General features: G+C 39.0%; 1 protein-coding gene across 4 annotated transcripts in view; it reads left to right on the forward strand.

Moving 5' to 3' along the window:
• The window catches only part of ADGRB3 (adhesion G protein-coupled receptor B3), a 701,435-nt gene that overhangs the window by 547,961 nt on the left and 128,720 nt on the right, over nt 1-24,754 (forward strand). For all 4 annotated transcript variants that reach the window (XM_019537601.1, XM_019537603.1, XM_019537600.1 and 1 more), the window contains 2 exons: nt 21,608-21,734; nt 23,385-23,488. In XM_019537601.1, the coding sequence (XP_019393146.1) occupies nt 21,608-21,734; nt 23,385-23,488 (231 nt within the window). The remainder of the gene's footprint in view (nt 1-21,607; nt 21,735-23,384; nt 23,489-24,754) is intronic.

Raw genomic sequence — 24,754 nt, forward strand, 5'->3', positions numbered from 1 at the left:
CTGGGGTGCTGAGAAGGGCAGTGGGAAAATTCAGGCCAGAGGCGGGTGCTGGGTGGGGTGTTTATGCTAAGGTGTAAGTGTACCATTGGCTGGATAACATGGATCAGAGATAATCCTGTCCTGGACTGATATAAAACTGAGCTGCCAACAAGTGCTTAACACCAGTTTCCAGTGTGAATGTGTGAATAATCCAGGTGTTTAACGCTCCAAGTGTCACCTAAAATAATGTGTGACAGGGCCCTTACACTACCAAAAATCAGTTAGGCACTCTTCCTAAATCACTTCAGAGGTCTTGGAAGTCTTGTATACACTAAAACAAATTGTTGCACTTAGTACAACATCTGCTACAACAGTACATCTGCTAAGAATGTGAGTGCTAGTGTGTACATACTTTGGGTGGTTTTGCTATCACGTTTCAGCAAAATTGCCTGAGCCCTATCTACACACTAGTGCTTACACCATTGGATGTACCAGTGTAGCTATACCATTGCTGAATGAAGATGTTACGTAGGCACTAGTTTTTCTAATGCAGATATATCCCCAGCGGCTGTGCCACTTGAATGGTGTTGCATAGAGAGGAATCAAAAACTGTTTGGGAATGAGTTATCCTATCCATATAGAAAATATTACAGCACAGTCTTTACTGGGACCTGCTGATTCAGGCTGACAGCTTTATTGGGACTTCTTCCAAGAAATTGAGAGATTCAGCCTAATAACAGTGAATAGCAATGACTACTAATTAAGCAGGACAGTGTTAGCATGAATTCTGCTTAATGGGGATAAATTTACTGTGGCTATTGCCAAATGTTTAAATAGGTGTTTAGTGGATGTGAAATTCTAATCTCTGCTTTCTTGTGATAGAGGCACCAAACAAATATTAAAGGGTATGTTTTTCTCAGTTATCCAATAAACAACACCAGGGGGTTCTCATGGTCTTGGCTAAGAGTACTGGGCTTCAAGTGACCTCCGTTAAAGTTGATTGTTTAGGAGGCACCAGGCTGAATAGTTCCACACTACAGAATTAACTCGACAGCTGGACAAACTGATTTGTTTGTTTTTTTAAGAAGAGAAATTTAGAGGGGAACCAAATATACTTCATGCAGAATATGAGTATTAACAATCTTACATTGAGGTCCCCTCTACACATGGTAGTTATTGTGCAATTAACTGGTTAATTGCACAATTAACTGAGACCAGCTACACATGCAAAGTAGCTATCATGCTATAAAAAGCTCCAACCAGCTATAGAGCTGGACCTTGAAAATGTGTACTAACTTTATAGTAGTAGCTATCCAGCTTTAATTTACCCATGTATCAAGGAATACGTTCCAAGATAGCAATCTGCTGGCCCTCCAGCATCCCAGGGTGCATTGCTCCTGCTCCAGTGTAAACTTCTTAGAAAAAGGTAAAGGAGAAAACCTCTGCCCCAGCATAGATCTGAGTTAATTCCCCCCACCCAGCAGTGCCAAGCAGGAGAAACAGTCTACCCTCACCCACCATTTGATCACAAAGCAGGTGATCAGAGACATCCCTGCTTTGCCAATCCTGAGTCCAGGCTCTCCTGAGTGGCAGCAAGAATGGAGGAGAGGAGGGAACCCCACAAGCACAGGGAGCTGGGGACACCCTGCACAGCCATAACACATCCCAGATCTCCTGGGTAGTGTCAAACTGGGGAGATGAGGGGTGGTTCACCCATGCTTGCTGCCGCCTGGGAGCCCCCAGCTGTGCTATGGCTGAGCAGGGTATCCCCAGGTCCGTGTGCAGCTAGGATTCCCTCCCCTCCCATATTCTTGCTCAGGTTTGGCATAGCAGGGATGTCTCCGCTCACCTGCTTTGTGATCAAATGGTTGGTGGAGTCTTTCTCCTGCTTGGCTCTGCTGGGTAGGGGGAATTAACCCAGCTCCCTGTGCGTATAGGAGGAAGTGTAGGGAGGATTCCCTCCCCCCTGCAGCTTGCTTCATGGAGAGACCCCGGGAGTCCTGGGGATGTCTCTTAGTGGAGTCATCTAATTCTTTCAGTGGCGCTGCTGACCAGTTTTCACCCCTTCTGTTCAGCAGCAGCAGTACAACCTCTTATTTCTTTTTTCCTCTTCCTGACAGCCTGTCCTATGCATGTATAGCCATGCACATAGCACCATGTCTTCAACATGCAAGAAAAAATATGCCACAATTAAAATAATGTCTAGAGCCACCCTTAGAAGTATGTTCCTATTTTACCTATATTGCAATAGAACCTTGAACACCCCAAATCAGAATGCCTCCGTAGGCTAGGTGCTATGCAAACAAATACAAGTAGTAAGTGCCTATTATAAATAGATTACAACTGGAAACCTTCTTTTTATCATTATCAAGTATATGTGAAATAATGGAACCTAGGGTATGGACAGGCATTTCTACTGGGGGGAACTGCTACTCTTCCGTTAGCAACTCGGAATGTACAGGCACTCATGGAGTTTCTCCTGCAGGAAACATTGTGATGCCTGGAGAAAGATCTTTCTTATTTCAACAAAGATCTCTCCTGTAGGATCATATGCCTGTATGCTTCCCTGCTTGGCTTCTCCCAGAAACTGCAAGGAGCCCAGCCCAGGGAAATTGTTCACATGCCTTCCCAAACTGCAGGCATGCCAGTCTGGGAAACACATAGAGAGCATTTCCCAGCAACCCAACTCTTTCCAGGACAAGGAAGAGTTGAACTGCTACTGCTCCCTGTGGGGTCTCCAGATGGGGTCACCCTGATCTAGGGTAAACATAGCCACCCTTGCCACTCCACTGCTTCCAGGAACCAAGAGAAATGGAGCAGCAACTGCTCCCAGCACCTTCCTCAAGTTTTGAGAGGAGTCAAGTGGGAAGCATACAGGCATTCTTTCTGCAGGAGACTTTCTCCTGCAGAGGAGATCTTCTGTGTTGGAACAAGGAAGATTTTTCTCCTGGAATCAGCATATTTCCCATGGCAGAAACTGGATTAATGCCTGTACGCTGTCAATTTCTAGTAGTAGAAATGAATGCCTGTCAATGCCCATAGGGCGCAAAGTGGCATGCCCTTAACATCACTGTGTTTTTTACTGTGCATGCAAGCTTCAGATTTTTTTTAAACTCCATGAGATCTACATTGTTGATCATGAAAATGACCAATTACCAAGATTGTATATTGTGATTTGCAGTCATTTGTATATGCATAGTTTTGCAAATAAGACCATTAATCTCTTGTGCCTTGACTTCGTAGACACAGATTTTAAGGCCATTAAGGACGGACCATTATGATCATCTAGTGTTTTATACTATATAATACAGGCCATAGAATTTCACTATCTGTAAAACGTGGTTAATGATCCTTATTTATTTCAAAGCATGTTTTGAGACTTAATACATTAATATTTTGAGATTCTCAAAAGGAAATTACTATAGCTGAGATTAGGCAAAATGCAAATGTATATGGCTAGTTTTAAGCATATGAGTAAGGCCATTGAAGGCAAAGGAACTACTCACATTTTTAAACTTAAAGAGATACTTAAGTGTCAGACTGAATCAATATCTAGAAAAGTATTAAGTTTTTTTCCATTTAATCAGGTAAAAATGTTGTTTAAATTATCCTGTTTTATAGATAAGTGATGCCTTGGAGTTAGATTATCCAAGCTAAAGACAAGCCATGTTTGAGGAAAATCAGTTCAATGACATTTTTTTCAGTTTGCACTCCTTATAAAATAATATAATTATATATATATATATAATTGCACAACTTATATTAATTATCATATAATAAATGGCCTAATTCAATTAGCACTGATAGAAATTTAAGTTCATTTTGATAGGAGATAGATTGGAACATTAAGGCACAAGTAAAAAGAAGTGAAAGTTGAGGTCTCAGTCTCTCTTTTTGGTTGCCTGATTTTGAGTTCTTGATTACTCTGTTTCTAAATTATAGTAATGCTGTTTTTGCATGCATATATTTATTTATATACAAAATATACACACATGTACATATATACCCCGCACAAGAGTGTGTATGAATACATATTTATGTACTTTTGCATATGAATATGAAACATAAAATATAGTTATGTTAATAAGAATGTTTATTTAGAATAGTATAGAGATTGTAACGCATTTTATTGGTAATATTTTTGTAGCCTTACACTTGTAAAGCTAGCTCCTTACCAACTGACAGTAATGAGGACAAGTCATAAAAACTTCCCAGAATGACCCAGAACACTTTTCTATTTCAATAAAAAAGCTTCTCTATATGTTTTCTTTAAACATCATGACTTTAAGGTCTGATAGCTTGCAGCCCTCCATGATCAGAAGCAAATATTGTATTTCCAATTGGAAAAGTGGGAATCTTCCCTTTACAAGCTATTGCCTCTAGCCCTGCAGAACTGCAAGATATTGGACTTAAAAGCAGTGACCTTTTTAAGCATAGAAAAGATGGTATTGGTCCAGGCATAAAATTTGCCAGTTTTAGGGCTCAAGGAAGTGTAAAGAAAGTCCATACTTGCAGAGAAGAGAAGAAAATGTTTTTGAAAATATTATTTTTGTTCTTGTTGTTATTGTTATTATTGTTGTTATCTTTAAAGGCATGAAGCTATTGTTAGGATGAATCCCAGTGGAAATGATTGGTATTTATCCCATGGCCCAGCAATTTGACAGACAGATACCACCTTCATGTATGACGCACATAGATATAAAATATGTGTATATTTACATCTTGCTGCTCAGAAAACACCTATGAGGAACAATTACTTCCTGAGCTCCCACTATAGCAAACATGGGCAGTGCCCTAAAACTTCACAAGTTTATTGAAAAGACTCTACTCATGGGGAAAACACAGCTTCCAACATCCACTTAGGAAAGTAAAGATACATGCAGTTAGAAGAATCAAAGAGAATCAAATTTGGATTTTAAAATTGCTGAGTGGTAACATCCTAAAGTCAATTAAATAATTCCTGTTCATTGCAATGTTAGTAAAGTTGGGTTATCATTAAAGTGATTTTGAACCCCGCCCCACCTCCCCAGTTTAAAAAATTAAAGAATCAGGGGGCTCATCTACATGAGACTCTAAATACACCACAGACTAATTTACTTCACATTAGTGCATCATGACAAAAGCCATGCTAATTGGGCAGTAGAATTAGGCTACTGCACATTAGCATCACTAAAAGACCATGTACTGGTGCTACTGGGCAGTAGTGCTGGTTACTGTGCATTAAGTTAGTACCTGTAAGGTACTAAACTTAATGTGCAGCAAGAATGGCACATTAATGCACATATAGACGAGCCCAGGACATCCTTTACTCCCACTAGTTAATTGCTTCTGAGCATTAAAGTTCTATTCTGATTATGTATCTCCCCATGTACCAAGAAGTTTGATAATCATGGTATTATATAGTGGTAACACTCCCACTATAACCCTGCTGCTTTCTCATGTTACTCTCATCCTTCAAAGATCCTTGTGGTTTTAAATATAAATGGCTGCTGTACATAGGTTCAAAGATCACCAAACCAAGAAGGGATATAACAGAAATCAAACTTTTAAGTCCTACCTAATAGTTATTGCAAACTCCTGTCTGAAAGTAGTAAAGCTGAAAAATATTTCAGTAGCTTGATATGTTGGGCCATGTGGTTCAGGGCCAATGTTGTGCCCATCTTCAAGGAGAGGAGAGAGGACCTGGGCAACTATAAGGCAATTAACCTAACTTCTATCCCAGGGAAAAGCTTGGAAAAAATCGTCAAGGTGTCGATGTACAATAAGCTTGCAGAAGGTAGGATTCTGAATGACAGCCATGCCACCTGTCATTCAGAATCCTACTTTCTGCAAGCTTATCATCGCAGGCAGGTCTTGTTTTACCGATCTCATTTCTTTATACGACCAGGTAACTTGCCACCTAGATAAGAAAGAGGAGGTTGACATTGTATACCTAGACTTCCAAAAGCCCTTTGATCTGATATCCCGTGATGTTCTCATGGGAAAATTGTAGGATTGTGGGCTTAACTGTTCAACAGTTAGGTGGGTAGGAAGCTGGCTGCGGGGTAGGACCCAGAGAGTTCTTATGAACTCTCTGTGTGATCCCGGCGTGAGGTGGCCAGTGGTGTCCCTCAGGGGTCCAGTGCTTTTCAACATCTTTATCAATGATTTAGATGTGGGGGTAAAGAACTCACTGGCTAAGTTTGGAGACAACACCAACTTATGTGTGATCATACTTGAAGACAGGCTGCAGATACAGGCAGACCTAGACAAACTGGCAAGTTGGGTGGATTGGAACTAGATGAAATTCAACATTGAGAAGTATAAAGTGCTCTATCTTGGGACAAATAATGCCCAACATATTTACTGGATTGGTGGCACCAGACTGACTAGCACCATGACTGAAAGAGACCTCCAGGTAATAATAGACCATAGCATGAATATGAGCCATCAGTGCGATGCTGTAGCCAGCAGGGCAAAAAATACTCTAGCATGCATCAACCAGTGCATCTCAAGCAAAACCAAGGAAGTTATTCTTCCACTTTACTCAGCACTGGTAAGACTGCAACTGGAGTATTGCATCCAGTTCTGGGCACCGAATTTCAACAAGGATGTGGAAAAGCTTGAGAGAGTCCAGAGGAGAGTCACCCATATGATCAGAGACTTGCAAGACAAGCCTTACGAGGAAAGGCTGAGGGATTTGGATCTCTAAGAAAGAGAAGGCTGAGAGGATAGTTGGTAGCAGCTTACTGCTACATCAGGGGATTACATCAAGAGCTCAGCGAACAACTGTTCACCAAGGCACCCTTGGGAAAAACCAGGAGTAATGGCCACAAATTACAGGAAGACCACTTTAGGCTTAACAGTAGGAAAAACTTCTTCACAGTTAGTGCCCAGATTGTGGAATAAACTCCCTACCCTGGAAATCTTTAAGAGAAGACTGGATGATCACCTCGCTGGGATCACCTGACCCCCACTGTCTTTCCTGCTAGTGCAGGGGGACTGGACCTGATGATCTTGTGAGGTCCCTTCTAGCCCCTTACAATCTATGAATCTATGACATATTCTATGGCATCCTTGAATTAAAAAAATAAATGTAAGCTTCCTTTGATACCTATTCAATACAAAGATGGCTGTTTACATGTAATTATTTATTTAGATATTATTTATCTATCTCAGAGATAAAAATATAGTGCCAGATTGTGATGTGAGTTACATTGATACAACTACAGTGAAGTCAATGGGCTTATGCAGCGCTCAGCGTCATGAAGTGGATTTGTGGCATTCCGTAAAATACTCTATAACACAGGCAATGAATATATTATGATCATCATTATGTAGTTTCTGGGAAATAGATTCTAACTAATAAGTTTTCTATTAAGTAATCCAAATATAATTCAACATAAGTTACCTAATAGAAATTAATTGTATTCTTTATTTTATTGCACAATTTGAAATATGAATTATGAGAACACAACAGAATGCAAATTACTCAAGCTATAAGAAGATACAGCAGTTTCCAGGAGTGCTACATCTCCCTGATGGGAAGGGCATGGCAGAGTTTGAATTTTTAACTGCAATGTGTTGCATCCATCGGGTACTTCACAGAGAAAAAGCCAGCTTGTGCTATGCCTTTCATCTCAATGAGAAAAGTTAGTTGCATACTGCAAATACTGCAGTTTCAACTGCCTCTTGTTATTACTTCTGTTGGTCAGATATATAACATTTATATGGTCTGAATAATTTGAAGTTACAAAAATATCAGCAATAGGATATCTGTGTGTATTAGCTATGCTTTCATTATAACCTAAAAAAACATAACTTCTAAAAGTTTATATTTTACCCCTGACTCTCAGACATAAATTCCTCATGCCTCATGTGTGATAAAGTGTTACATAATGTAAAAGTATTAATAATGTTGCTATTAATTAATGAAGAATAATTTTGGCCAGTCCTTCTGCAGCTCCACAATTAGAAAGCATTGTAATGCTCTCCTCTTCTACACCTACAGAAAGGATGTCCAGAATTACACCACCTGCATTCAATAAGCATCAGGGCTTCTACTGAGTTGCTTCCTCCAAGAACAACCAAGCGCAAGAGGCATGATAGAAAAAAAGAGCATATCTTTGCTTTGCTGAATCATATTTACAAAGTTATTTACAAAGATATGTTGCCTCAATCCTTCATCCCTCACCACAATTTTGATTTAGAAAATTAATCATATTTAGCCAGTGTTAGCTAAAGTCACTGATGCATTTTTTAAGAGTAGACAAAGACTGAGGTGTATAACCATGCTTGTGTCAACCCAGAGGTTGCCGTCTTGGATTTTAAATGACTAGCAACACAAAGTTTTTAAACTTTGCTGCCATTTTCTAATGCAATGGGAGACAACTTTTCTGAAAGGCATGCCAAAAATTAGCCCTGCATCCTCATTGAGTGCCACCTTGATTTCTTTCCTCTCTTCCTTCTGCTGCTCTGCTTTGTGCTCCCTGCCCTGATCTACTGCTCTGCTTCCTGCTTCCTGTCCTATCTTCTGCTGTGCTACCTGTCCCTTCCCACACTCCGACATGCCACACACAGAGGTCACCTGTGCCATTTGTGGCCTGAGTGATACACACTGGCCACCCCAGTCTAAGGTGCTAAGTGGTGCTGAAAAGTGTATCAGTAATGACTGTAATCACATTTTTTTCCAGAATCTGGACAGGGCCTTTAAGGGAGGTGGGCAATTACTTCTCTGTTCCACTGTGTCTATCTTCTGCTAACATAGGCTCTATTATGGAACTGATGACTGTGGTGTTATAGCTTTCCAGCAACAACTCTAAGTGAATGTTTGAGAAAGCCTTAAGGTGTCTACAGCCTCTGTTTCTTGTGCCAAGCAGATCTCTGGTTCTTAAGAGAACCTGTTACTAACTATGTATTTGTTTGGGTGTGTGATCATTGTTCTTTCTGTCCTCCATCAAAAATTGAAGCATGCTACATGCAAACAGATGCCTTATTGCATTGTTAGACTTGAGATTATGGACAGATAAAATGGGCCAATGAAATATATAGGTTTTTCCAGCCACTATTGTTCACACATTCCATTCATGTTACATGTGGCATGCAAGTTAGCACTGTCTCTCACAGTTGTGTCAAACATGCAGCCAGCTTTGCTCAAAGTCAGCCACATCTTTTTTTTTAAATGTCAATTTCTAGCTTGTGTGACTGTGAAGATAACATTCCGTCTGTGAGCCAAGTGGGACCTGTATACTGTCATCTTCCAGAGTCTGCAAACAACCTGGAACAACATGTTTTAGATTCACACTGTGTGAATCTAATAAGGGTGTTAATTCTAAACCTAAGAATGGTTCTTTAATAACGACTTCTTTACCCCTCTGAACATACAGAAATTCATTCTAGACTCCTAACACATATTACCCATACAGCTTCTGCTCTAAAGAATCTCTCAATAAAGAATCAGGGCCTAGGTCTGCAGAGAGATTTCAGTGAGATAGACACCTAATGGCTACTTTAGGCACTTAAAGGCACATTGGAGACCTCAGAGTCCCAGATCAGTTTCCACCTAATTTTGAAGGCATACCCCATTGGCATGCCTAGAATGCCCTAAGGCCTGACAGTGTTTTTTTCTCTTTCTCGCTGGTAAGTCCCAAGACTGCGATTCACAAGTTAGTTGTTCCCCAACATATCTTGACTGTGGAATGTTCTCATAGACCAATAGGCATTTTCAGAGCACACTTAAAGGTTCAGGTACCACACAAAACATGACAACTAGAAGTGATGATGCCTTCTTTTTATCCAATAGCTCAGACTACTCACTTGAGATATGAGAGACTTGGGTACAATCCCTCATCTGCCAAAGGGAATTTGCATTCAAACCACCTGGGAAAGTGCCTAACTACAAGGCTGGAGGTACTTCTGGGGTGGGGAAGGCACATTCATTTGCTCCTATTGAAGCAGTTCTACTTTGTGTAGCAGAATTAAATATTCATTAGGTGAGAAACACACATGCTTGCACATGACTGTACAGGCCATGTGCTTATAGAGCTAAGGGTCTCACCTTAAGTTAGAAGTGGGGAATCTTTATTTTTAATCCATGTTCCACTAAATATTTCATAATAAAAACCCAAATATTCAATGGAATAGAGACTGGAACCTATGGGTCCTCTTCTTTCTGATGAGGGTCCTGACCACTAGGCTGGAGAGCCATGTGTATGTTTGACTTGTTGACTCCAAAATGGAACAACTTCAACAGTTGTCTTGAAATGAATGAATGAAAATGTCTTCCCCATCCCAGAATATCCTAAGAGGGCACTCACCCAGTATATTTGTCTTTGGATCTCCTCAGGCAAAGGACAAAACTGAATCTAGGTTTTCCAAATCTTGAGTGAGTATTCTAATAAACTGTTGGCTAGAATGATTGCTTCACCTCTGCCCATCTTTCAAAAGGAGGTATTGATCCCCTTCTAAGTGTCTTCAAGAAGCTACGTAGGCACCAAACTCCAGAAGAGGGCTCAGGGTTCTGAGTGAAGCAACTTTAGAGTCCCTGAAGTTTAGGCCTCCAGGTTCCTAAGAAGGATGAAGCTTAAGACATGTGTCTTTTCAGTATTTTCTATAGGTTTTAGGTGTCTCCCTTCTTTTGTAATTCCCTCTTTGAGGCTCTTCCCTTGCATTAATAGAGAGCCGTGGTGCCTACCTAAGGACTATAGATCACACAAGGTAGCTGGGCACCTACTAGCTAGGCATGGCAAAACACAAAGTCCTTTTGTGGATCTAGCCTTTCGCAGTGCAACTATAAAAAACAAAAATAGAAAACATGGTTTTCTGTCTTTTCCATTCACCTCTATTTCCATTCATCTCTATTCCTCTCCATGCTAATTATATTTGCCCTCAAAACTTTTCATAACAATATAACTCCTAGAGTTTTATTGTTAATCTTGTCATTTAGAAGAAAACATTAAAGAAAACTTCTGCCCTGTTCCAATCTTCGGCAAACTTTCCATTTTTAACTTCCAAGAAGAAATTCTGACCTAATCTTTTGCATACTTTAGCAATACGCATTTTAACAAGGTGCCTTGGTGCTAAGGATATTTGTAAATAAAGGTAAAATTTGACAGATTTCACAGGTTGATCATAGGGAAAATATCAAATTGCAAAATTTCCCTCAGCTCACCATAAATCTTTAAAATCATTTATACAGCCTGAACAAATGGTTACCAAAGATTATGCCTATTTTGTGATGAGAAAAAGCTAATAAAAATGATTTTCCTACCATGAACTTCATATTACTCTTCTACTGAATATCTTGTAATGCTCCCCTATAAAATTGACCTAATTAATCATACACGATTTCCATCACAGCTGAAATGCCACTAAACTCAACACTAAAACTATAAATCAGAGGAGATATATTATAATATAGCAAGATCCTTTATACAAGTGTTTCAGTATTAGTCACGTAGAAGCCAAAGTATTTCATAATTGGGGTTAAATGAAGTGCCAGATCTCTCAGCATCAACACAGGGAGTACATGCTTACAGAATGCAGTGTGATCTCTCAGGAGTATTCGTCAGCATTGTGTTAATCATTATCAGGTATTTTAAACAATCTCCTTTGAACTGTCAACAAAGTTGACAAAACTGTATTGTTATGGAAAAAACAATCAGAGCAATAATGACCACAACTCACCCATCCCCAAATGTAGAAAACCTAAGAAAGAAGCAAATGAGCTCAAAAGTGCCTCTGGAATTTGTAGTAGAGATGGGCAAAAATTTCTAAACTATGTTTTAAGGAAAACCAGGGAAATTTTTTCACGTTTCCCTTGTTCTGACCACCCCTGGTTTCTACATTAACCTCTGTCTCAAAAGAGTGGAGGCTGGTATGCTGAGGGAATAGAGCAGAAAGAGGTCTATCATCTCATCTTGTCCCAAGGATGTATAAAGAAAAGAAGCATGAATTCTCAGAAGTAGGGCTGGACCATCCTATATTGTTGTTCTGTTCCCTTCCTTGTTTACAGCAATCTCATAGCAGAAGGGACTAGAATTAATTCCTAAACAGCATCAGCACAGAATTTTTATTAACATCAGAAACAAATCAAATGCCAGAAATCAGTTTATAATCAGGATCAGGTTCCTAGATCTCTGTGAAGTCTTCACTGTGCTTGAGTTCCTACAGAGGAATTTTTGTAGAATGTCAGCAAGGACTAGTGACAATGTTGTACCTCAGCTATCCCCTAGGCAGTATCTGTTGCTTTGGCTTGTCCCATTAATGGTTTGAAATTATATGAACATTCATGGGTCCTTCAGTTTTATTCATGAGTATACCAATGTATGAGAATTACTCTTAGGCGTAGAGGATGCATCTAAGGTTTCATCTTATAATGTCATCTTCTGTTTATCTTATCATGTGGTAGGGTTTATCTTCCTCAAGTTCTTTGTAATAAGTTCTCAAATGCCACATGGGTCTCAAGATATATATGGATCCTTTACCCAAGTGTCATTGCACAGTTGTCCTGGAAATCCCTTTCCAAAGCAGCACATTTGCTTCTAGAGCAGTATTTGCATTTCAAATTGACTGTCCTCCACTCCCAAACTTTCTCCTGAGAGAAAGATCATAAAGTGGAAGGGCAGACAGATTAAGATAATACTGAAAAGGTCAGCATTATTTTATGCCAAACATTGAAAAATAGGAGAGAGTTATCATCTCTTCTAACTGCTATAGCTACATAGGTGATTCTATGTTATAATGCTCTGGTACTGATAGTAAGAACACCTGAACTAACCTTGTGAATTGCAGATCCTGATGAACAAGTTATCTGATGCATGCATCAAGTTTGTCATGGCAATCAGTATCAGGAAAACAGCTGTCATGTCACAGGGTACCAACACCCCACCCACAATCTAGGTTAATAATGAAGTGTAGACCACTTCTGCTATCTCAGTACAACTCTTACCAGCTCACTTAGCCTTGATAGAGAACTTGACACAAGAATCAGCAAAGCCTCTGTCAGCTTTGGCAAACTTACCTCACAAGTCTGGAACAACAAGCTGTCAACCCTGAACACAAAGGTGTCCATCTATCAAGTTTGTGTCCTCAGTACCCTCCTTTATGGCTATGAAAGCTGGGTCATGTAGTCTAAGCAGGAGCAGAGATTGAGCAGCTTCCACCTTCACTGTCTCAGAAAAATCCTTGGAGTCATTTGGAACAAACAGATCACCAACAATGAGATCCTTGAGAGGACTGGTCTACAGTCTAGGCAGACTACACTGGATGTTCACTGATTACCCAACATGTAACAGCCCTTTCAAAGCTTCCTTCATTGCTTACAGTAATGCCCAGGACCTTTAACTTTTCTATGTGAAAACATATTGACTCTAAGTCTCCATTTCCACACTGCCCTTTTCACTCCTGCTACTCAGTATCACTTCTATTCTGATTGCTTGCTGTCCACTCCGTGTAGTGGAGGTTTACCCAGCCCCTTGCCAATGCCTGTTGGAACTTTGACACTGCATCCAGCCACAAAGCTCCCTGATACGTTGTTTTTCCCTTACATGTTGTTTCAACTCATTACATCTAATGGGACATGAAACTGATCCCTCAAGAAGTCCAACCCCTACTCTGAAAGCTTTTATCCCTTTCTAAAGCTGACCTGCAGCTCACTATGATGAAGGGGTAATCAGTAAGAATTATGGGATTGCTTGCTGAGAATTGTACAGTCAGGAGTCAATGCTTACAGGTGAGGTACCTTCTTGAGCATGAAGCAAAATAGATGGGCTTATCAAAGACCCTGAAAACAGCAGACCCAAGGCAGGGCAACAGAATTCTTGCTGTCTTGCAAGTGGGTTGGCTGGGCCACCTGCCAACAACTACTTTAGGTGTTGCAATCAAGAACAATTAAAGTTGATAGCTCTTTTTACACTATTAAAAACATCAACATTTTCAGGGAGAAAGTTTCCTATTCTAGACTCATTTGCAAGTGACAAAACAGCTGAAACAATTTGCAACTAGCACCCCAAAGAAAACCAACAGCTGTATATCTGGCCATATATGGAGTATTTTATCAATATGCATCTTATCTGTGGGAAGATTTTTCTCACTACACAAAGAAATGAAGTATTAGGTTAGAAACTTGACAGTATAATTTTATCTATCATTTGTTAACATTGTGGTGTTTCCACAACAACATCTCATAGGCACATCCAGCTAAAGAATAACAATTGCTGATTGTTCTGACAGAACTTGCAAATTTGAGACTTAAGAATCTAGTAATGTGGGAAATGGGTGGCCCCTGTAGGTCTTCATAAAAGAAGAGGGAACATTCCCCAAACTGCACTGAACTTGTGGAGACACCACCACCCATATCCAAAGAAATCCTTTTCTAAGGAGAGAGGCTATCTTAGCTTTTTACTGATATTTAAGTTCCAAGTATGTGAACCTAGCTCAGATTCTAGTTTTAGCAAAGGCAGAAAAGTGGAGATAACGGAATCACTTAATTTTTTTCCTGGCAATAAGGCAGCTGGTATACTTTGGATATGGCCCAGGTTAAGTACAATCTGGTCACCCCAATTAAGGGAGAAGAATCTGGCCACATGGAGCGCATGCGTCAAGATTGTCTGCCAAAGGCTGTGCTCTGTGGCCAACTCAGTAACCACCCACAATGCAGAGGAAAGCCAAAGCTCCACTACAGCAACAAGGTCAACCAAGGTTTTAAGAAATTCAGCATTCCCACTGACATCTGGGAGAACCCTGCCCACATCTGCTGAGTCTAGAGAAGCCAGGTCAAACCTAATGCAGTCACCATAGGGAGCCACCAAAGAGCCCAGGCTGAGGCCCACAGGTGAGCCAGAAATAGAGTGCACTTCAACTTCCATCTGACAAGTGGATATGTAGCCACTGTGGGAAGGCTTGCCACTCACACATCAGGCTCTTCTCCCACATCACTGGCAAGCACCATTGACTGATTTCATTGAATTTCCTTTCATTTGTCAAGATGTTGGACAGCCATGACTGATAGTGAGAAGATCAAGAAAAGAAGGAGATACAGGCAGAGGTATTAAAGGGAGTGAAATACTTCCAACCAAACTCTCCACTTCCACAGCTCTATTTTGGCTGCATCAAATCTGATTTCCGTTGTGTACTATACAGGAAGTAAAATCAAACATCATATTTTCTCTCAGGGTCTTCCTTGTGAAAATGGGTGGTCAGAGATTATGAGACAGTGTAACAATTATTATGTGCTTATTATTGTAGTGTCTCTATTATAAATCCTTTTTTGTGTGCTGGAGATATAATTTCTACTCAAATCACAATGAAATAAAACTTGGTTTCCAGCCTTGTTCAATGTTTGTTTTACAAAAAAGAAAAAAAATAATGAGATGATTCCTTTCTTATTTCAAAATCAGCGAAATCTTGGGGTATCTTGACTTTTTTTTTGGTCTTTTTTGGTTAAACTTCTAAATTTACACATACAGTACCAAGAAAAAAAATCTCATGTATCTGTTGGTAAAGTGGCATATTTCTTTATGTGTCTGAAGAAATAGTGTCTGACTGAGGAGCTCATTGCAAGATTTTCATAGTCACCACCTACCACAGTTCTGCCTGCTGGCCTCCCACAAAGTCAGTGGGCATTTTGAAAGCAGTATGTTCTATAATGTATTTTTGTCCAGCACATTTACTTTCATTTTCATGTTTCCCTTAGGTTTTTTTTTTACTCAGTGGATTAGATGAACCAACACTGATGTTAATAGAAGTGCTACTTCTGAATAACATTGTCTTGCTAAAATCTTGTTATATAACAATGTTGTGCAAATGTCTGGTTTCTGTATTTTTTTTTATAACTAGCAAGGCATTCAGTGACCAGCCAGATCCTTGCAGCATTTTATTGATCATGAGAAGATTGATCACACTAAGAATTATGCTAGATCATTCCCCAGTTTGTGTAAAAAGCTGAGGTATAAAGGAATGTAGTTTTATTATCCCAGGCCAACCCTATGTGGGCCTCAGGGAAAGGTGTGTTATGAGTAAGCAGATAGGAAAAGACTTGGGAAATGAATGGAGCCTTGGCTTTCTCCTCTCTATTGTGTCAGCAGCATATCTACTCAAATGGCTGTCTCATGAAGCTATTTTAAATAGATTTTCTACCTTTATGGAGAAAGCAATGGGAGTAAAATTCTATGGCCTGATTCTTTTCCTCTTTTTCTAGTAGTAGTATTGTTCATGAAGAATAGACTAGAGGCTGAAGGCTAAATATTGCTTTGTCTCCATTTGTATCAATTTGAGTTAATATTAGGTAAAACTCAAAGACAATGTATGTAACTCCAGTTCTTAGTTTTAATTCTAAAAAGTAAAAAGCAGAACAAACATATTAGACAGTCAGAACTGGTAAGAATATCTATAGATAAGGTTGGGTACCACTTTCTGTTATAAGACCAACTTTCCAGTTGCTTAGAACTTCACAAAATTTTTGCTATTAGGAGTAGAAACTTTCTATTTCAGATGTCTGTCTCAAGCTGGCAGTGATTTTGTTATGATGGCTTGGGTTGCCATTGTTCTTTTGTTTGGCGGGAGGAGAGATTTGGGAGTTGGGGATTTTTTCAAATGTTTTATTTCAGTAATTCACTCTGCCCATTTCTAAGTAAGAATTTAGGAGTAAGTGTTTAGATCAGAGACTTAAAAACTAGTAAACACATTTTTCCCGTTAGGCATGTTCTTAAAAATCTGATTAAATATATAACATATAAATCCTTAAATACTGCAGTTTGCACATGCTTGATAGAATTCTGCTGACCTGGAAATTAACAAATTCAATTTGTTCCAACCTAAACAGTTCAGACATATTGTCTGGAATAAGCACACTGCCTTCAGAAATCAAGGCATGCTTATTCCCAAACAGCTCATGGAGATAAACTGAGATAAGCATTCTGTAATGCTAGACACCAGAAGTGTGAGTGGGGATACCATCTCATCTGTGCTCTCAGTGCTCAGTGCACTGAGGAATCATCAAATGCCGAAGGGTAATGAACATGGTGCAGAAGGAAATATAATAGGTCCCTCAAAGTCTTTGAAGGACTGAAAGCACAGTGGACCAGAAGAATTGAGGGAAAGGCAGGTACACAGGGAATTGAGAAAGATTTGTTGAATACACTAGCAGAAAGATCTATAATCATTAAAATGCACTTCTCTGCAGTACCTGCAATTAAACCCAGATTCTTGAGTTCCTTTATTTGTCAGCATCAAACTGTAAAGCCAATAAGATAAAATACCTGTCTATGAGTGAGCACTGGTGGAGAAAGATTTCCTGTGGAAACATTGGTTTTTCGTGATGTAACTAAAAAGTGTATCATAATGCAAAAACTGAAGGGGACTGAATTAAGGTTGCACAGGGCAAAGTTAATTATGGCATTTCCTAACATTTAAAGGTTTGACTTTAAATAGCACAGGTTTTAAATATGTGTAATAAGATTAAGCTTCTCTTCATCCCATAGAATGTAAAATATCCACTGGCAAACATTGCTAAAATAAACCATCAGCACACACAGAACCAAATTGTAAACTTCTTGTTCACACTGGTCATCCATTACCCAGACAAGGAATCCCACTGGAGTCACTATTTACCAGTATGGGCAAACAGTTAACAATCTGGCCCATAATAAACCCTTCCTATTTTCTATTACTGGATAGGGCTCATCAGAATAGAATAACTGAGGTAGCTGATATACATTGTAAAATAAATCCATTATTTAGTGTGTGCTTTTGACAGTACTTTTGACAGTAGTGACATTGCAGATTTTCACTAACTTTTGACAGTAGTGACAATGCATATTTTTACTAATCTTTCATTTTTAAGTTGACAAAATAATACCAGAATTTATAAGGCATATATACTACTAACTTAACCAAATCTATAATAAATGGTGATATTGTGTCGTGAGACCTAGAAGAATACTGCAAAGTAAGGAAAATGTGGCAGTTAGCCCATCAAATGTGGCCTGATCATCATTATGTGTAAGTTTGGCAGCTACATCTGCATACTCTTACTATACAAAAATGCAACTGCTTTATAATACTCATTTGCACTGCGATATCTGAGGCACTAGCTCCATTGTTTTTGGTAATTGTTAAGTATGTATAAGACATTGCATGAAAAGTTATTGAATAGTAAAATATAACTGCTTCTGGTGTTCTGAACATGACAAAAACTGTTCTATGAGCAATGTGGAAGGTCATTTTGTGGCACATTATGTTCCTGATCTTTGATTATAGCCAAAGAGTTCTCATTGCTCTCAAAAGGGTGGTGGGGAGAGGGGAAGCTTTGTAAAGGTGCTTTTAAGGAACCTTTGCTCTCCTCTTTTCCTAATCTCTTAAACAGACAGGTATCAAGACAAAAATTGATCTTGTTTGTACTAGTTGTGTTTGTCATGGTAATTCTTGATCATTACAATCTCCTTTTGCTTGTCCGTAGCAGCGCACCAGCAGTGGTGGACCAGTGCTTCCTGGTCCTGGAAATTTCCTTTCTTTTACCACGTGACTCTATCCTGGCTGAACAAATCAGGTTTAGCACAATAGAATAAAGCAAAACTATTAATAGCAGGAATTACTATGGCTTTTATTTCCTAACTCTCCTTGCTATAAATAGAATATGTATTAATAATGCCTATAATTCCTCCATAGCTTAATACACAATGGTTTGTGGAAAGAGTAATAAGGACTTTTTGGGGGTGTGTGTGATAGCTATAGGTTTCTACCCATGCATCAATTAAAAAAAATAGCAACAAATGAGATTTACAAACCTATTGACAAAACCTGTAGATTTATATGTATGTGTCTTAAAGGAACAGGAAAAGTTTAATAGGAGGTGGAAGGGATCACAAGATGTAAGATTACATGACATTAAGTACATAGAGGTGAGCTGAATATAGCTGCACATATTGACACATGTAGGCACCAGAACCATATGCTAAACTACATTTATCATTCATCTTTTATCATTTTCCTCTTTTATCTGATCACTGTCCCATCTCTCTTGGGGGGACTTAGTGCAACAACTTTCTCCAGCCTTCAGTTTCAAAATAATTAACCTACCACAGACATGGTAATTCTTGTCCTCAAAATATGGTGTTTCTCTAGAAAATTACACTGCTCAAAAGTGAACTATGGGCAATAGTCAGTCTCAAATATGCAATGGTTGAAATTGCGATATTCACAATCCTGTAGGGCAAGATGTGGAAGTTTGATGGAAAGAAAGGTAGGATGAGGTTGTCAAAAATGTTCACATTTGTATTTTAGTCAATAGGAGTTTTGCTTTTGAGTTCAATTGGAATAGTTCTATACTGAATATTTTTTAAAATGCTATCATAAATCTTTACAGTATTTTTAATATAGTTGTGTTATGAAATACGTGGTACATATGGAATACCTGATGGTGTGTTGGGACATAATGGATTTATTAAAGTGACCTGTTCAATTCATTCTTGATTTTAATTTCTGATTTACATAAGTTATCTGAGAGCAGAATCAGACCCACTGAAGCCAATGGAGTACTTTTGATTTACACCTGTTTAATTGTGATCATAATCATAACCATTTTACTTTAAATAAAACTGATCTATATGGCCATCTACCTTTTATTATTATACCTTGCCTAGTGCTATGCATTGGTTACCATCTTGAAAGATTTAATGCCGGATCACTACATTGTGTATACAATACATTTCAACACAGGTTAAATTCAATGTGCTAAATCTCTCCAACTGAATAACATCACCCTTATGTTTTAAAACATGTCAGTTTCTCTTAAACTATCATTCTTCTTTAATATTTAATCAGATCAGATAAATGTGTTTCATTTGGCATTAGCTGTGTGTCACAATAAGATAACAGACAGGAAAGCTAATAAAATTAATTGGTAAGGTTAACCAGATGATGTCTCAGAATGTATTCACTTTTAAGTAAAATGCATGACTATTTAAAGTAGATGTTGATTTAGTATTGTGGCTTTGTGCAAGGGACAATTTGTGAATGAAGGCATCTGAAAGAAAGCTTCACAAGCTTAAAGATTCGGTTGTTTGCTCTCATTTAATAAACCTCAGCTGTTTACTTTGTTTTTTTCTGAGACAGTTTAGAGTGCAACATGATGCCAGTGTTGCCTCTGCTGGGTATTGAAGTGTTAGTAATGCAAGATGTAAAAGTGGGCTTGCATGAACTGTACACGGACACTCAATTTAGGATCACAAATTAACACTTCATGAAGTTCCTGGTTTGTAGGGTCACCCAGAAAGAGGGATTATCAAAAGCAGAAGAGATGAATCAAAAGTTGACCACAGTGAAAGGAGATTAAATATAGAGTTATTTCCCTACCCCCTTTCTTCCTGTTTTCTTTCTTATTTCAAGTCATTTAGTGACCTAGGGTGAAATTGACAGGAATTGACAACACACATGCTGTTGCTAGCAGCAGAGTCCCTGCAGTTAATCCCTAGACATGAAAGGAAGAAAAAAGGGAATCAATTGTTATACTCTAAACATGACATATGTAAAGATAATGGGTTTGATTTAGTAGAAAACGACCCCTTTCTCCTGCAAAAATAATCCCAGCGCTATGGTTCAGAGGAAGGGGAGGTGATTGCCTCTCCCCCCACCCCCTCCCCGTGCACAAAGGAAACGTGGGTAGATACCATTTTTATTGTTCTTCTGGGGTGGGTTTCAGAGCTTGCCTTAGCATTTTGAATGGCTAATTGAATCGGGGGCTGTTTTAATCTTGTTCCTGTAGAGGCAGCTGGTGGAAAGTCCCAACAAATGATTGCTTTGGCTTGGGGTTAGCCCGGTGCTATTACCCCAAGAAAGAGAAAAAGGAAAGGGGGAAGGGAGGTACGAAAAGGCGAGTTGGACTGAGTGATGCTTGGAGGGCGAACTCCCGTCTCTTTGGTGATGTTGTGTGCTGCCGTGCTGAAATCCACCCCTCCTCTGGAGCCCAGGCAGTGGGAAGAGTTGGAAGCATCTGATGCTGCCGTTTCCAGAGTGAAATTTCCACGGCTGGCCACGGAAAACAACCACCACACAAAAAATCCCTAACACAAATAGCCAGCAGAGAAGAAGATCCGACAACTCCCAGTCCAACCAGTGTCACCTAAGCAGACGTTGAACAGACATCTGCCTTTGCACTAACCGCACACAGGCTCACCAGCGCACACAAAAGAAACAACACAAATAAACGCCCGCCACACAAACCAGGAGCTAGACACAGAGCCGGTACGAAAGAAAGAAATCGGCCCCCCTTGCTTTCTTCTTCTTCCCCCCTTCCTTCCCCCTCCGAGTTTTGCAGCGAGCTGGGGAGGCTCGGAAGTGGCTGGCAGCGCACAAGGCTGCTGCTGCTAGCAGAGGGCTCTACAGAGCTAGTCGAGGTTTCAGCACCACGGACGCTGGACAGCTCCCGGCACGCAGCGCAGCCGCCTGCCTGCTTCTCCTTCCCCTCTCCCCTCGCATTACTGTACAGCTGGAGATGCATCTAAATTAAGTCCTATTCAACAACAAGTAGATCTCTTCTGTCCGGGAGCTGCACTAGACTCGCCTCTCAATTAAACTGCGTTTGCTCCTCACGGAATTGGCCGTCAGGCGTAATTATCCCGATTTTTTTTTTCTCTCTCTCTCTCCTTTGCAGGAACGACTCTTTGGGAACCTGGTCCACCCAGGGATGTAAAACTGTGCTTACCGATGCATCCCATACGAAATGCTTATGTGATCGTCTCTCTACCTTCGCCATTTTGGCTCAGCAACCTAGAGAAATAGTAAGTAACAAAGACAAAAATCCAGGTTTAATGCAAAGACGGGGAGGGGGGGGAAGGTGGTGTAGTGTTCTTCCCAGCTTTATTTCAGACGTTGCATTGAGGGATTGTTTTAATATTGTAGTTTGGCAAAATTATGATCATCTCCTGTTCACCCCAGCAGCTCAGAGAAATGATTTCCTCAATCTGTGCTAGAACTAAATTGTAGTCCATTTCAGGTTTCTTCCAACTCTCAATTATCTAGGAAAAGGCTTCTAATTGTAATGCAAATGCATTGGGAACTTTCATATCGAGCCATTATCAACTTACAAGCTTTTAAAAGGATGTAAACCTCTCAGAGTGATGGAGAAGGTTTTATTATTGCTATTGGTAGGAAAACCCTAGATACTGTACTTAAACAGATTGCAGATCTGCATTGGACATTTTCAGCACAGGTTTTCTATGCTGTCTGTTGACATCTTGTAAGAAAAATAATCAAGCATGCATGAAACAGTGGGAGACATCAAGTGTATGAGCAGTCAGTCTAAGTATCATTGCATTAAAATAGTTGGAAAGGGAATATTTGTGAAGTTATCCCCAGAAGGGATTTCCTGGTTTTGGAAGTGTCTGATCAGAGACTGTTTTTACTAGTGAAGCAGAGCTGCTTGAAAACAAAGTGAATGAAATAAAATCTGACTTTCTGTCTAAAATCTGGCCTAAAAGTACATTAGTTTTATCTCATGTTTCAGTGACAAAAGATGTCTTGATAAAACATAATTTGCAATGCATCCCTGATGCTTTAAACACCATTTTGGTAAATCATACAGAACATCCTTTCAAACTTTTAAGTCTACACCTTTTAGATTGTAGTAGCCTGTACCAGGTTTATTTCAGAGTGCACACAAATGCACAAAATGAACAATATTGATTCCAGGGGGAATAGTTTGTATTTCACACAAAAAAAAGCAAATATGTCTTTCAAGGTCATCTATTGATTTTCAGCTGTAATTAATGAAGGAAAGCTCAATTAAATAATTCTAGATGTTCTGCTTCTTCATAAGGGGTATAAGGTATTTTCTGTTCTTTGTATTGCCATTTTCCTATAAGAGTTGAGTCCCAAATAAATTAAGTGTGTGAGAATACTGGACTCAAGACAAAGTTATCAGAAGTCAGAAAGTTTAGTAATACTGCAGTGAACATGAATCAGATTTTTGGCCAAAATACTGAAAGACATTTAACAGAGTACAGTAAAAACATACTACTTGTTTATCACATTACTTTAAAAATATTTCTCTCCCCCAAAAGAAATAAGTATTCTAATTAATTTTAACAGCACAGCATTTAAAACCTGAATTTATGTTGTAGTCTCCCATTAAGTTATAGTATGACTCCTGTTCTTTACTTTACAAAACATTATGTAGGTGGTATAATACATTATTTTAATGCTACTAGGCCTCTGGGGACGATAATCAATAATTAAGGAGATCTTAAAGATGTGTATGGATCAGATTAGGAATGAAGTAGATGTCTGCTTGATAGGTAATAGTACTGAGGCTAGTTTTGACACACTGGTGTTTTATCTTTTTTTCTTTATATTGTTCTTTTTTGTTTTGATGTGCCATTTTAATTTCTGAAAGATGGTTTTCCCTCATAGCTGTTTATTGTAACCTACAGATCATGGAATCATCTGGTACACCCTCAGTAACTCTAATAGTAGGCAGTGGTCTTTCATGTTTGGCCTTGATCACCCTAGCAGTTGTCTATGCAGCACTATGGAGGTATGTAATGGATTTATAGGGTTGAACATTAATGCATACTTATCTGGATTTAAATTAGTAGCTAAGAGCACAATTAGTTACATGCTTATCTTCTTTATTTAGAAAAAAAATCTGCTTTTCATAAAATGTTGTGAAATGACCAACAACAAATTGACACCCCTAGTTCTTCAGACTTAATGATATTGCCCTGTCAGTGAGGTAGTCATACAACAAATAAGGATTTTTCGGGGTTCATCCACAAGTAAAACAGTTAAATAATGTTTACACTTGATCCATGGCCTATGGGCTATTTCCTGACCTACTTCTCCATTTACATTTGAACATGAAGTCTATGAGTAATAAAAAAGCTACATTTCAAAGTCACAGAAGTTCCAAGTTTTGGAGACTGACAGATGTTCAACCTACTTTGCCCATTTCAGCTACATAATTCACTGAAGGGCACAAAATGTAGCAGTCTGCTTTTGAAAAACATGTTTCGGAAGGACTATTTGGCACAATCCAATATTGAACTTGCTTTATGCTTCCTACTTTCAAATCTTGTCTAGGAATATAAATGCAACTGAGAGTCATACAGAAATTTTATCTGGGTTGGGATTTAAAATAAAAGGATAAATAAGTTTGGAAAAAGAAGACTGAGAGGAAACACCTGATAAAATAATGAATAATGAATATTAGAGTGGGAGTGAGCTATTGGCTTCTGTTTGCCCTCTTCCATAATACAAGATAAAAAGACACGAAAAGAATACAAACTTATAAATGTAAAATTGACCAATGAAATCTGATGCTAACAGAAAGTACTGAAGTAAACAGCTTAAGAATTTGACACATGCCCTCTCTTTTTCACATATATACACACAATTAGACAGATATTTAATAAATATACCCAATCTAGTTACATTAGTCAGTACAAATATATAAAACTTATCAATCAAAGTTTCCAGAGAAATATACATTCAAGAAGTTCTTCTCACTTTCTCCAATGCACAGTTGGTCAGGTACTTTCTGTGGTTATTCCTGCTTCTTCTGACATTTCTATCGTTGTTGGTAAAAGGCCATCAGGGAATGTACTAGTGATGATTTCCAGTGTAACAACTTTCAAGCTGAGAAAAGAACTGTTTAAAATGATAAGGAAGGCCTAAACAAGGCCATGAGTGAGACACAAGAGAGGACACTTTAGACAGATATCAGGAAAAGTTTCCTTTCAGTTAAGTGTTTCAATTGTATAATGGTGATTGGCCATCTCCTCATGTTGATTATTTAAAGTTG

Source organism: Crocodylus porosus, unplaced genomic scaffold (genome assembly GCF_001723895.1).
Source record: "Crocodylus porosus isolate Cpor-Errol unplaced genomic scaffold, CroPor_comp1, whole genome shotgun sequence".
NCBI classification, from domain to species: Eukaryota; Metazoa; Chordata; order Crocodylia; family Crocodylidae; genus Crocodylus; species Crocodylus porosus.